At 38.9% G+C, this 14,991-nt stretch overlaps 1 protein-coding gene across 1 annotated transcript in view; it reads right to left on the bottom strand.

Moving 5' to 3' along the window:
* LOC140244936 (ATP-binding cassette sub-family C member 5-like) overlaps window positions 1-14,991 on the bottom strand; it is a 56,976-nt gene that overhangs the window by 28,689 nt on the left and 13,296 nt on the right. The window contains exons 3-8 of the mRNA XM_072324544.1: window positions 12,891-13,040; window positions 7,038-7,185; window positions 5,793-6,026; window positions 5,183-5,356; window positions 3,620-3,767; window positions 980-1,128 (exon numbers count right to left, since the gene is read on the bottom strand). Coding sequence (XP_072180645.1) covers window positions 980-1,128; window positions 3,620-3,767; window positions 5,183-5,356; window positions 5,793-6,026; window positions 7,038-7,185; window positions 12,891-13,040 — 1,003 coding nt within the window. The remainder of the gene's footprint in view (window positions 1-979; window positions 1,129-3,619; window positions 3,768-5,182; window positions 5,357-5,792; window positions 6,027-7,037; window positions 7,186-12,890; window positions 13,041-14,991) is intronic.

The following is a 14,991-nucleotide window of genomic DNA, read 5'->3' as shown; positions in this document are numbered from 1 at the left end:
CCAGACTTTAATCATGCCTTCATGTCGGAAAGGAAATTGGTCACGGCCATCGATGACCTAAACCTGCGAGCAGAATTCAGTTCCTTTCCTGTGGCATCAAACAATCCAATTCAGGCATCCTCCTTCTTTTGCAAGGGCAGTCTTAATGCCACCCTGAGAAGCAAGGTAAAGAAAACCTGGCTCAGCATTTTTTCTAGGAAGTGACACAACTCATCCCGACCTAACCAGATCGGGTTAATCTAATTTGCCCGCGAGAGCAAATTCATTACGAGATATTTGCAACGGTTGGTGCTTAAGACGGTTATTTCTGCAGGCATTATGAAGTTTCATGGCCCTTCCGTCTCTCACAGGTGATGCGTAATTTGACCCCTGTGCATGCCACAATCTGTGCACTGGGCGACAGAAGAAAGGGTAATATGTACTGCAGGTTGCACCTCAGTTCCCAAACGTGGGTTTGTTGTTGCTGTTTTGGAATTTCTTCTTTTTTTTTTTAGCAAACATCAGCTTTCTGCAAATAACAGATAAATCCACAAGGGAGCATTCATTGCATTGGTGTGACACAAATGCATTTAGTACAACAACATATTTCGTGTTGCATATCAGTATCTTAATGTAACGAAGCATAAAGTGAACAAGGTTTTTGCACCTCCTAAAAAAAAAAAAAAATCATGACTATTCCATGATTTTTCAATAAGCTTTTGGAGGTTATTTTTTCCTTTTTCTGGGCCTCGAAAAAAATGGTTCATATGCCAATTACTTTTCAAGTATTCTATGACCTTGAGAATCCTAGATGAAGCTTTAAAACATGGAGTAAAATAAAGTAAAAAAAAAAAAATCAGTGTGGCAAATCTATAGGCTTAGTGCAATGTAGTGACTATTGTAGATATGATCATTCATATGACAATGTATGCATGCTGATCCAAAAATGATAGTGTGGTTATTGGGTCCTTTGGGCGTTAATTTTTTTTTAATGTCGTACCTCCGCGGGGGTAAGGTTGTTTCCGAGGGCGGTATGCAGGGTTAGGGTCAGCATGGAAGCGATGACGGGAACGATCGGAAGTGCCATGGTGCTCAGACTCTGGATGTAGCCGCCTTTCTCCAGCGCCCTCTGCTCGTCCGCTCGCATGTCTGTCGGAATTTCGGACACAAATTGAACGCGTGTCAAAGGTCATTTCATGTGTGAATGCAATGAGACAACCTCAAATGCATGTACAAGTAACTACATGTAGCAGTGCATACACTAACCAACCCGATACCAAGATGGCTGAAAATGAAATTCCAGACCACAATCTGTTGACTTTGACAAAAATAAGATATAACATTGACAAAAATAATGGTAAAAATTATCTTTGCATTTTTGGTTAATAATCAAGGGTAGGAATACAAGCCTTTCCCTGTATTGATCATCACAGCAAAGCTGCAGCAACACACAAGCACACACACAAGACAGAATTTCAGAATTTATGCGGGGGATATATGTTATTCTTGTTTATTTTGCTCCCCCCCCCCAAAAAAAAAAAGAACAACAACAACAACAACAACAAACAAACAAACAAACCAAAAAAAAAAAGAACAGAAGAGATTTAGAGCAGACTTGCATTAGGTCAATTGAAGACTTGTGGTGCTTCAATCTCATCACCACATCTTATTTGCATAACATTGTGATTTACAAGTAATATCACCATCTCATCACAACCATACAAAGCCTTCAAATTTCTGTACTTTAAATCATGTCTATTTTTTATGAAACCTCTGGCAGTCTCTTTGCTGGATTTCACTCTTTTACCCCAAGTAAACATTGATGTGATGAGGAATTACATCTTAATTTGATTCTTCTTCTTTTATAACAATAAATCTTAGAATGATGATGATGGTGATGATGGAGATGGTGGTGATGGTGGTGGTGGTGGTGGTGGTGGTGGTGATGGTGGTGATGGTGGTGATGGTGGTGATGGTGGTGATGGTGGTGATGGTGGTGATGGTGGTGATGGTGGTGATGGTGGTGATGGTGGTGATGGTGGTGATGATGATGATGGTGATGACGATGATGATGGTGGTGATGGTGGTGATGGTGGTGATGATGATGATGGTGATGATGATGATGATGGTGATGATGGTGGTGATGATGATGATGGTGATGATGGTAATGATGATGATGATGATGATGATGGTGATGATGGTGGTGATGATCATTATTATCATTATCATTATTATCATAAAATGTTTCAGGCTGCAATGTAAAAGAAATGGTTAGGGAGATTTTATACAAAATCATTGATCGCACTGGAGAAACATGCCATATTTGTGTGATTGGGTGTATTTTCGACTTGCCCTCCTACATTTTCTTCTATCATGAGAAGAAATTGCTTTGCCATGTGGAATATCAAGACCAGATAAAAGAAACAAAGAGTATATCGAAACTTACCAAATAAGCCTGGAAGATATGTGTGTTTGCAACGTGGCCACCCTCATTTTGTATATCAACAAATAGAATTTACAAATTTTGATGGTACATTGTACCAACCTTAATTCCTCTAACTGTAACTTTCTGGAAATTTATGACCTTACTGAACTTGCTACCAAAAAAGATATAAAGTATCAAATATCACCAATGTTTTTTTCTTTTTAATGCATGTGGCACTTTAATTCTATTCTACTCTACTTCATGAAAGGCAAAGGCAGTACTGCAACCTGTGCAGAGCCCAGAAAATATCACAGTTTTAATGGATAAAAAAAAAAAAAAAAAAAAAAAAACATCTGTGATCTCATTGGCTGATAGCTGTGTGTTGATTTCTACTGGCTGCATGGCATCTATGGCAAGCCAAAAGGAAAATGTATCCAGTAGATTTGCCATCAGGTTACATGATCAAAAGAATAGATTTCTGGAAAAAAAAAAAAAAAAAAAAAAAAAAACCTGTCCCCATGGAAGTCTCCCGTGTGCCAGTAGAAATGTGCATGTGGCAACTATGGAAGTTGGTCCATATCCATATGGCTTCACCTTGTGGGTTAAACATTCAACAGCTACAATGTACTTCATGCACACAATTTCTACTGATGCATTCAGACCTGTGCATCATCTGTATAATAAGTAATGCATAATGGTAGTAATGACAAAACATTTTCAATACGGAATAGTTTAGTTCATAAATGGGAAAATTGAATACAATACATCCGCAAAAAACCCACAAAACATTTTGTAACAGAGCTTCAAGTGCATACTATTTCATCACTCACTCAGTCAAAGTATGCATCATATATTTTTAGTACTCACAGATTAAAAAAATATCAGGGTACATGTAGGTGTATGAAATTTTTGATATCTTCATTTTCTAGCCAGCATATTTCGTCAGAGGGGACAGCTGTGGTGCCATCATGTCAAATCCATCAAGTTCATTGCATTCATTTGCATGACTGCACCTCCATCAAAAAGAGGATATCAATACACCTTCTCGGAAGGAATACTCAGTAATGATTTTGTGGTTATTCCAGACCACCATGAAAAGTTATGATTTCCTACAAACCAAAAAGCCTACCTCTCTTGAGGCATTCAGATGACTCTATTAGCGAGGGAAGCCATTCACCCAACAAAAACAAACAAACAAACAAACATTTGACCTACGCGCTATCTTGTCTGAAAAGGGCATCTCCCAGGCGTACATCTTGATGAGTTTGATGCTGGAAACGACTTCATTCATGAGGCGCACTCGCTTGTCAGTGACAGAAACTGCCTGCCGCCGGAACAGGGCAACCAGCTTAGCCATGGCCATCTATATCAATATATGAAAAGGTAAAAGATTAAAGGGATGGTATAGTATTGGTGGAGATGAGGATTGGGCTTTTAACTTCTTTGTGCGATACTAAGAAACCCATTATGAAATAGTACAGAGCATTACCATTCTAAGAGGAATACAAAGTTTATTTGATGAAAATCGGTTTTTGAAATGGCTGAAACATCCAAAAAACAAAGTAAAATAAAGTGATCGTGATAAAAGGTGGGTCCAAACTTTTATTAGCATTGCTCTTTCTTGGATATCTCAGCCATTTCAAAACCAATTTTCATCAAATAAATGTGAATTCATCTTGGAAATACAACCTCTTTCACATTTCCTACAAGGTTTCTCATTATCTCATCCCCAAAAATGTTAGAAACCTGACGTTAGGTCTCAACCAAAACTATACAATCCCTTTAATCAAAAACCTAATGAGATAAAAATCTTCCTGGTTTCTGTCACTTTACATCACAATTCTCTGGAGCAAATTGCACTGGCAAGCAGGCAAGCGGGTTTTTAACACCCTGTTGTGACTACCCAGAAACCCACAAAAAGTAGGCCAAAATGAATATTGACTTTTCTACATACAAAATTGTATAAATTATGCTGTAGTTTAAAAGAGTAAGCTCTAAGCTTTAAAATGATATATAACTTGTTAAATTGAAACCATCCTAACCCCTTCAAATAGTGATTGAAAAATGAGTTGTGCAGTTTCATAGAAAAGGGAGGAAAGAGGAATTAAAGATTATACCATGTAGGTCACTCAGACATGATGTGCAGCAGTATCATTGAAAACAGGTTTTATTTTGTAATGAAAGCAGTGTTTGTCAAAAAGAAGAAAAAAAAAAAAAATATTCACAAAATTAAAATTCATGCAAAAGTTCTTGTCTGCACTATATTGCATTGAATGCCAGTGGCAATTTTCAAAATTTCATGCCGCAAAAACGGCATGTTTTTCAGTACCTGAAAATCTGATCTCCATGGCCCGAATTCACGAAGGTACACTGTACATGTAGTACATATTGAAACCATGGTTTAAACCATGGACAAAAACCATGGAGCGCCAAGTGTCGCATGGAATATTTCGTTACGAAATCAGTCATTTCGTCGATGAAATGATCATTTTGTAACGAAATGACATTTTGTATAAAACTAAATGAACATTCCGTCCACGAAATGATAATTTCGTTAACGAAACGGTCACTTTGTCAACGAAATGACCAATTTCGTAACGAAATATTCCATGCGACACTTGGCGCTCCATGGTTTCATTTGTACCACCTCCGTGAATTCGGGCCTATCTGTCTCATTCTCTTGTTATCTCTCTCCCCCTCTTGATATCTCTGTCTCTCTCAACTAAAGCGAGGTCTCGCTTGGTGAGGTGAGATTCTCGCCCTCGACAAACAACTCACCGTGATTGGGTAGAAGAGGAAGAACGTGCCCGTTCCCAGCAGGGCGGCGGGACCGATCAGGAAGTAGGTGTAGACGATGCCCGCTATGGCAACGGGAGGACCACAGATGAGGGTGGGGCACCACAGACCCATCTCGTACAGACGCTGCCCATCGTTAGTGCACAGGTTGATGATCTGACATACCACACACAGGGATAAAAACAAACAATTAGTCTCTTTCTTATCGTACACCGATTTTCCCCATGCACTACATCTACTGTAGATACGAAAACTTTTGATTAACTTTTTTCATCCAGGATGGAAACATCAGTGAACTGCACTGATTGTTTATAATTTCATGAAGGAGGGCATTTCTGTACACTTCTGAATACACTGTATCTCGAATCTAATACATTTCCATGTTGCTATATTCATAAATTGTGGCTTACAACCTACAAAGCCACAACAAATTATCAAAATTTACCTGGAATTGAATAGCATGGTGATGTGGGATGGGGAAACATCTCTGAAATGCATTCAAATCTTTTCAAATGATTGTTATGCATTTGGAAAGATACATGCCTAGAGCAGCAACACTCTACAGGCTATCAAGGCAAGTTGTTCAATTCACCTCCCCTGCTGACTTCCCCCTCAGCGTCCGGACGCTGATGGCCCTGCGGTAGATGGTGGACACCACCGCTGCCCGGAGGCGGGTCCCCGACCGGGTGTTGAGGTAGAACTGGAAGGAGAGTAGGGTCACCTGGATGAGCTGGCACAGAAACAGGCCCAGGACCCAGAGGAGGCCGTACTTGAGATCCGTCTCCGTCTGCTGCACGTACTCCAGCAAGTGCTTGACTATGTAGGCCTATAGTGGGAGGACACATCATTTGGTTTCCATAGTTACGCATCCCTTGGTTGCAATACAAATTCATCACTACAGCATTCGAACACACTTGTGACTTATTTTACTGATCATAAAGATGCTTTTTTTCTTACGCTGACAGAATCTATCAAGAAAGTGGAATTACTCAGTTCCCATTGTTACGCATCGCTTGGGTGACACAAATCTGTTACTATAGTAACACATTTTAGCATCACCATTGACTACTGATCATCAAGGACCTATTGTGCACCAACAGAATCTAGCAGGACAACATACACCTCCAGTAGACTCACTGTTTCCTACAATTCTGCATTCCTTATACAATGTACATAAATAGCCATTATTACTCATTATCACAACCCCCCATCAAAAAAAAAAAAATCAATAATATTATAATATAATACTCCACTGTACTCCACTGCTAACAGAGAAGATGTCATATATCCATAGAAACTTAGAGTTACAATGTACATAACATTACTTAACCACCTTTAAGCTTCACTTTCCACGCACTTCTTGGTTGATTGTGTATTAAGTCTTACAAAAACAGTTGTAGAACTATAGCAGAGAATCCCAAGACAAATGTATTTGCACTGCTTCATTCCACTTTTACAGCAGTTTTAGTCACAGTCAACTCCATAGGTGGAGGGAAAGTTGTTTTTGTTTTTGTTTTTTTATTATTATTATTTTTTTATTTTTTTTTTTTTTTTTGGGGGGGGGGTATTTCTATCATTTTTTTTTCTTTGGTATTTCTACCACAATATAGTAGGTCAGAAGATTTCAAAAGATGTCTATATGTCTGGCAAAGGGGTACACATTCCATATAACTACAACATAACTAACTACTACAAAGCACATCAAATAGTATATATTTCAGAATATGCACATTATGCTTTCCTTGCATCATGTAACAACATTGCTGCAGCCAATAGAGAAATTTGCTGCTCCCATGACAGGCTACACTTAGTAACTGCAGAAGAATGGAGCACTCACAGCAGCAAACAGGGAGCAGGTCAAGGCCAACATCATGACGCTGCTGCCCAGTATCACTCGAAACAACATGAACTTGAAGATGACTCTCCCCACGGAGGCCTTCTCCCGCCCTCGCTTGGCAAGTTCCTCTTCCCAGAGACGAGCAAATCTGTTGGGGGGGGGGGAGAGACAAAGGAGACAACATGACTTAAAAGGGATCATATAGTTTTGTTCTGCCGTCAGATTTATAACATTTTTTGGTGAGATATTGAGAAACCTCATATGAATATGAAAGAGCAGTTATGGCCCAGTCACAATGTCAGCGATCTGTCGGGGATTAGTTTTGGCCAGGGGTCGTCGTAGAAAATAAAGAATCCTTGAACAATCCTAGCAAATAATCCAAATAAAAGTGGAGCAGTCACATTGTCTGAGATTTTTTCAAGGATTTTGACCCGGTTTTGTCGAAAAATCGTGGGATTAGCCTCCGATCGCCTCCGATTGCATCGGAGGCGATCGGAGACGATATCTGCGATCATCTTTTGGTGCTCCCCTTGGCATCTTCAAAATCTTCAAAATCTTCTGTCACAGCCTCCTGCAGCAAGAGCGTCTCAAACTTTTAGGGATCCGGTCGGAGGCGCCCTTATATACACGGCGATTTACTACAATTCCACCGTACAAATCGTCGGAGACGATCACAGAAAGCGTACGAATCGTCGCAGGGCGCCTCCGATTCAGTCGGAGGGCGCCGGAGACTACTCGCAGACATTGAATCTCAACCTGAATTTCCAATCCCACACAGAATCTTGCGACTAGTCTCAGATTATTCGGAGGACGCCTCCGATTAATCGGAGGGCATCGTAGGTCATCGGATATTGTGTCTGGGATGCCAAAAATGGGTGAAAAATCTTGCGAGCAATCTTGCAATTTTAAGTTCAAAGTTAGGGACTGCGACGGGTGTGGCGATGCCTAAAAAATCTGCGACAAGCCGCAGGCGTCCGGAGAGTGCCTCCAACGGGTGCAAAATCGTGAGATCTGTCTTAAGATTTTGTTAAAATTTCCCGGGTTTTACCCATCGCCGACGCATCGCAACTGATTTGTGACTGGCCCATTAATTCCAAGAAGGATTCAACATTTGATGAAAATTGGTCTTGAAATGGCCGAGATATCCAAAAAAGAGATCCTAATAAAATTGACAGGCCACAGCTTTTATTAGTATCTCTTTGTTTTACCTTGTTTGTCTGGTTGTTTTTTTGATATCTCAGTCATTTCAAAACTGATTTTCAGCTATAATAAACTTTTGATTTCCCTTAGAATTGTATGTTCTTTAACATTTCAAAGAGTGGTTTCTAAATATGTCACAAAATGTTACAAGATGAATCTCACCTCAACCACTACTGTACAATACCGTCTGGTAAGTTTTCCATCACCCACTAACTTGAATTTGCAACTCTCAGAACTCAGATCACATATTTTTGGGTCTTTCTAAAAAAGTGAAATCACTTTCTGCGACATGATTTTCCTATTTTGGCTGACTTGTGACACAAGAGAACCGCATATCTGGTAAAACATTCAAGGACAAGTTCACCTTTAATATACATGTGGATTGACAGAATGCAGCAATATTAGTAGAACACATCATTTTGTTTGATGTGTTGTAACGCACATGTACTTGTTGTTGTGGATATCAGTGGGTTTAAAGGACAAGTTCACCTTCATTAACATAAGGATTGAGAGAATGTAGCAATATTAGTAGAACACATCATTGAAAGTTTGAGGAAAATCGGACAATCCGTTCAAAAGTTATGAATTTTTGAAGCTTTTGTGCAGTCACCGCTGGATGAGAAGACTACTGCAGTGTATGATGTCACATGCGTACAACAATATAAGGAAAATATAAAGAGAATTTCACAAAATTTCATCTTTTGAAAAAAGTGCACATTCCCTTGACTCGTTACTGACATATGTTATGGGTAATATTATTCCCATTGCCTTTAGAAAGAGGCAAGTCAAGTGCTCTTCTGTTATGCGAAAAAAAATGAAAATATGTTGAATATTCTTTACATTTTCTTTATACTGTTGTACTCATATGACATCACGAGCCTTAGTAGTCTCCTCATCCAGCGGTTCCACCTCAAAAATTTTAAAAATTCATAACTTTTGCATCGATTGTCCAATTTTCCTCAAACTTTCACTGATGTGTTCTACTAATATTGCTGCATTCTCTCAATCCTTATGTTAATGAAGGTGAACTTGTCCTTTAATAACTGCATGATTTAATGTTATGCCCACATATTCGTTTTATGTACAATTTGTATTTTGTATACGGGCATTATAAGTCTTCGGACTTTGCACCTGTCTTAACGTTTTTGATGGCAGTAAACCCCATCAATTTAAGTTAATTCAATTCAAGTTGTTTCATGTTGGGTGCTTTGCAATGGCCAATACCAGCCACCGCTTGAGAGGGGGCTCCACTTTAACGGAAGAAAAACATGTCTCCTGACTCCTCCCTATTAAGCCGTGACCACTGCATTTCGCCCATGATAGGCTAATTTCCGCTGAGGTCTGCACCTAATCCAATCAGCAATGTTAACCAAATGAAGGTCCATTACTACCACACAAAGTCTGTACCGTAGCAAGACTCAAAATTACAGTGACACATGACTTAATCTTTCCACACATGAATTATGTTCTCTTGGTCTTTGTACACACACACGCAGTCTGGATTCTCTTGTTATTTTGGGAAACCACGTACATCGACCCTATTTCCGTCATGATCGATTTGTACATTTGCCTTAAGCAATCAAGGTGGATCTTGGTATAAAGTTTGGCTTCAAAAAACAACTGCACTGGCACAACTTTGCCCCCTGCTTCGGCCTCTGGGTAGCACTTCATTGAAGGGTTGCTAGAAATCTTAAAGCGCAATGCCTCTCCATATTCAAGATGATGCTTTTTCGCAAGCAAACATGCAGTATGGTGGTCAGTTTAACTGCAATTAATCATTCATTAGGTGACAAAAAAGAAAGTTATCAATTCTGAAATTGACCAAACTACTGTAAAGGAAGGTATTGATCAAAGTACATGCACACATGTACATGCAATGCATATCACTATCATTCAAGATGTAGCTGGGGGAAAAAAAAAAAATATATATATATATATATATATTGATAGCACAATCACTGGATTGACAAAATCAGGTGATCAACTAGTCTATTGCAAGTCATTTTTGTTTTTGTATACTCTTTAAAATTTACATTCAAATCCCAATATAGATAAAAATTGGATTGAAAAAATTCTAATATTTTGCAGTTCAGGCAAGTCTATTCTACAAATCCAGCAAACATGATACTGAGGGTATTGGTACATGTACACTTTAATACAATACTATTTTCAGTTGCCTTGACTGCACACATGATAATTGTGATAAAACACTGAATCAAACCTTAGGTGATGTGGAGGCAGTAACGCAAAATGATTCTAGAGAAATGCTCCCAAATTGCACCCACACAGTACAGGCGCGGTGGAGCACCCCAATTTGCATCTCATTATCGCCCCGTTCTATTTGAATTTCCAACGGGCATCCACGGCTGCCCGAAACTGTGTGCATGAAAAAGTCAAATCTTTACCTTCTCCTTGTGCCGCTATGCGTGCCGCTAGTAAACTCAAACTCCCCACACTATCTAAGTTTTTAAAAACCTTCCTTTTGATGAAAAAATTATGAAATTTGCTGCACTAGAACTTGAGATATTAAAGCGTTTTGAAAATCACCTCTCGCAAAACATGCTCTCTGTTTTTTTCCGACTGGACTATGGCCGGGCTCCAATGTGTCCGAAATTGGCAACATAAGTTTATCAGGCCTCAATCCATATATGGTGAAAGTTTTCACTTGGTTCCACCTGTACTTTTTGGGAAATCAACATGTTTCTACAGGGTTTGGAATAGAAAATTGTAGTAAGCGAAACAATTGAAAATGACGTCATTTCTTTTCCCGTAATATTGGGCATGCGTGGTACGTGAGATTCAGGATTTCGTGCTCATTGTTGGTTTGCATGTGACGCAGTCAATTTTGCTGAGTGTCGCACGGCGGTGACTGCTGAGCTGCTGCCGCGCACGCTGCATGCAGCAAAGCGTTGTGTGTGCTGTGACATGCAACGCTACAGTCATGCGATTATATATACATGGGACCGACCTGTACGCTTTGCGTTCGTGTCATTTTTGACATCACCTTCGGTTTTTTTCCGACACAACCATGGCCGGGAATATTACGGTATGACATTTAAAATGCAAGCAGATAAATAAATTTCGGTGTACTTTGTTTGAATGGCGCTTTGGTTCCGCAATCACACTTCGTGAATTTTAGGATGATTTTCGAGGCATACTTTTGGTAATTTTGCTCGCCGGGTTTTCGCTAAAATTTCACATTTTATCATTGTCAAATCCTTTAATATGTTATATGTGCATATTTGGACATGTTTTCAAATTCAAACTAACTCAATTTTAACCCGAAAATAGGTTTCCTTAAATTGTTATTAGCTTGAGAAGTTGTTTACTTTTTCTCAACTATGCGAGTACATGTTGTTTACTTTATGCAAATGAGGCTCGGCTGCCGATGGATTTCTGCGAGATAATTGGGGTGCTCCACCGCGCCTGAGTACTCTACCAAAAGTCTCGCAAGGTTTAATACAGTCCTATTATTGCATTTTCTATCATGTTTAATGATATGGATCAGCGGTTTCTCACAATGCTATCAAAGGATAGGAAACAGAAATTGACAATAGACCAAACAAACAAGGAAAATGTCACGCCACTCTTGCACTCACTGTGGCCAATTTTGATTTAATATCCTCATTCTGTAATTCTACACTATGTAGGTTTTCAGGCACATCTCTAACCATACCTTTTTTGGAAAATTGTGCAAATTGGTGCTAAAGCACTGGTAGTCCATGCACTGGCTGTTGTTTGTTGATTGCTTCATTTACTTTGTGATACTTGTAGATTATCTCTGCTGTTGTGAAGTGGGCTTTGTAGAGGAATTAGCTTATTAGTGTAAGCAGAATGTATTGTTATTATAATCTATTATCATTATTATTAACATTATCATAATTATTATTATTACTATTATTACTGTTATCATCATCATCATCATTATTATTATCATCATCACTATTATTATCATTATTGTTATTATTATTATTATTACTATCATTATTATTATTATTATTATTATCATTATCATTATAGATCATTACCATTATGTTCACATTCTCTCAGTTTGCATGTCATGACATGGCTTTGAAACGCACAACATTTTTAATCCCACATAACTGATAGCAGAGATTGCCTACTACAGCCCTGAATCCTCTATGTATAGGAAAGATTTCTGCTATTTAAGGACAAGTCCACCTTCATAGACATGTGGATTGAGTGAATGCAGCAATATTTTAATAGTAGAACACATCAGTGAGAGTTTGAGGAAAACTAGACAACCCATTCAAAAGTTATGAATTTTTGAAGTTTCTGCTCAGTAACTGCTTGATGAGAAGACTACTACAGCTTGTGATGTCACATTTGTACAACGATATAAAGAAAACATAAAGAAAATTAAACATATTTTCACTTTTCTCGCATAATAAAAGAACGCTTGACTTGCCTCTTTCAGAAGGCAGGCAGAATAATATTACCCTATAACATACATCAGTGAGAAGTCGAGGAAATACACGTGTAGGTACTTTTTTCAAAAAATGAAATTTTGTGAAATTCTCTTTATATTCCCCTAATATCGTTGTACGCATGTGACATCATACACTGTAGAAGTCTTCTCATCCAGCAGTGACTGTCACCCTCCCACCCCCCCCCCCCCCCAATTAATCTTACCTCTCGTGGTTTGGGAGTGACTGTTCTTCGGGGGCGCAGGGGAAAAGATCATCCTTCTTCAGACCCTTCTTCCAGGCCTTGTAGAAGGCAAAGTTGAGCCAGTGGTAATAGAGAATGGATATGATGGACGCATCATTCAGTGGGTGCCGTCTGGGAAGGAAATGAAAGAAGTTTGGTCACTATCAAGTCTTTTGCATCGCGGGCATCAAAGACTCTATGAATATGGACAGAAGATCAGTACAGTTAATCATCACTGGTATCATCAACATCTTCAATGTAACGCAGGGCTGCACACTAACCTATTTTTTTTCTACTGGTCCAACCTGTGTGTCGGACCAGTAGGTACCCAGTTTTTCCATGTTTTACTGGTCCATTCCTGAAAACAGTTACTGGTCCGACAGTGTTTTTACTGGTGAGGGACCGTCAGACCAGTGACAGTGTGCAACGTTGAATACTGCTACCCTCACAATCACTCTTGACAACTGTCACTGTTACTAGCAATTACCACGGTTATCACAACCTTTATTAGTACTATCACTTGTTAAGTTATCATTCTCATCACCACACAGAGCATGAATATGATGACATCCTCAGCTATTTGCATACATTCATATCAACTGAATTCCAAGAACTGTTTTCTAAAACTAGTGAAACTTCACAAATTTCCCTGACTTTAACCCAATATCGATATAAAATTTTCATTTATGAACGCATCAAAATTATTTTACTCTTTCTTTCCAGACTAAATGTTAACTGGACTAGAATCTCCTTAGTTTAAACTAAACATGAGCTACACAATGACTTGACGAGATATTCCTCATGTTTTGATTTCTCCATGATGAAGGAAACTTAAAGGGGATGGCTAGTAACCGATCAGTGGGAATCAGTGGGAATGCTGAGGGATGATTGTTCCAATCCTTGTGGGATTCATTTAAGAGTACATTATATATTTATTCTTGTGTGAAAATTATTTGCTTCAGAATGGTCTCATATTCAAGTAATGTGCAGTTTAATGTTTCCAGGTATGCGTCCCTGGTCAGTGACGGGGCATTAATCTGCACACTACTTGAATATGAGACCGTTCTGAAGCAAATAATTTACACACAACAGTAGATATATAATGTACTCTTAAATGAATCCCACAAGGATTGGAACAATCATCCCTCAGCATTCCCACTGATTCCCACTGATCAGTTACTAGCCATCCCCTTTAAATCTTTTGATAATCAGAGAATGTCTAGTATGCTTATCAAACATGTGAACTGTGAAGCACAGCCAGAGCTCAGATAATTTTTTTTTTTTGTTGTTGTTAATCCAGACAAAAATACATTGTACTCAGTATGCTTTAGTCCTGTAAAGGCCAGAAATTCGAACAATCAGGGTTATAACATTGTGTTCTCACACAACTTTGCATGATATAGACTGAGTCAACAGCATCTTGTAATTAATTGTATTTGGTTGCTGAGCGAACCGCAATTGCAATTTGAAAGGCTTAGTGTACATCACATTTCCTGAGAAGGAATGGCAATAACCTGTCATAACTTTCTCATTACAAAATTAATTTACTTCTCAATTAGATTTCCGCTAACATCACAACTTCCAATCAAATCCACTCCATTGCCCTTTTCTTTTTTTTTTTTTTCTTTCTTTTTTTTTTGGGGGGGGGGGGTGGGATGGGAGAGTGTAGTAGTATATTCTGCTATGTTATCTTTGTTAAGACACAGCATCCATTTCACGAGGGCGCCCTAAATTGATCGGTGCACTATCCCACATACCCATAATCCTATTTCCATCGTTTGCTTACAGCTACATTTGGCAAAATTAATGATGAACACTAAAAAGAAATGATCAATAGCTTCCAGTCATTTTTGCAACACTGATTCTGACTTCTTACAATCAAAAAGGGGAGGGATCTCTACATCATGAAATCTTCACGTTGTAGGTTTATGGTCTGTGCAATGTACGCGGGGGTTTCTTACAGCGTGACAAACTATGAGAAAAGCGATCCTTCACCGGGTAACCACCGAGTCTCTTTGACTCATGCTCCGTATTTAACTCTGGCCTGTCAAAATTAATTTGGGAAGATGGATCTTGACGTGTC

Source organism: Diadema setosum, chromosome 21, assembly GCF_964275005.1.
Source record: "Diadema setosum chromosome 21, eeDiaSeto1, whole genome shotgun sequence".
NCBI lineage: Eukaryota > Metazoa > Echinodermata > Echinoidea > Diadematoida > Diadematidae > Diadema > Diadema setosum.
This window is presented reverse-complemented; position numbering and strand designations above follow the sequence as displayed.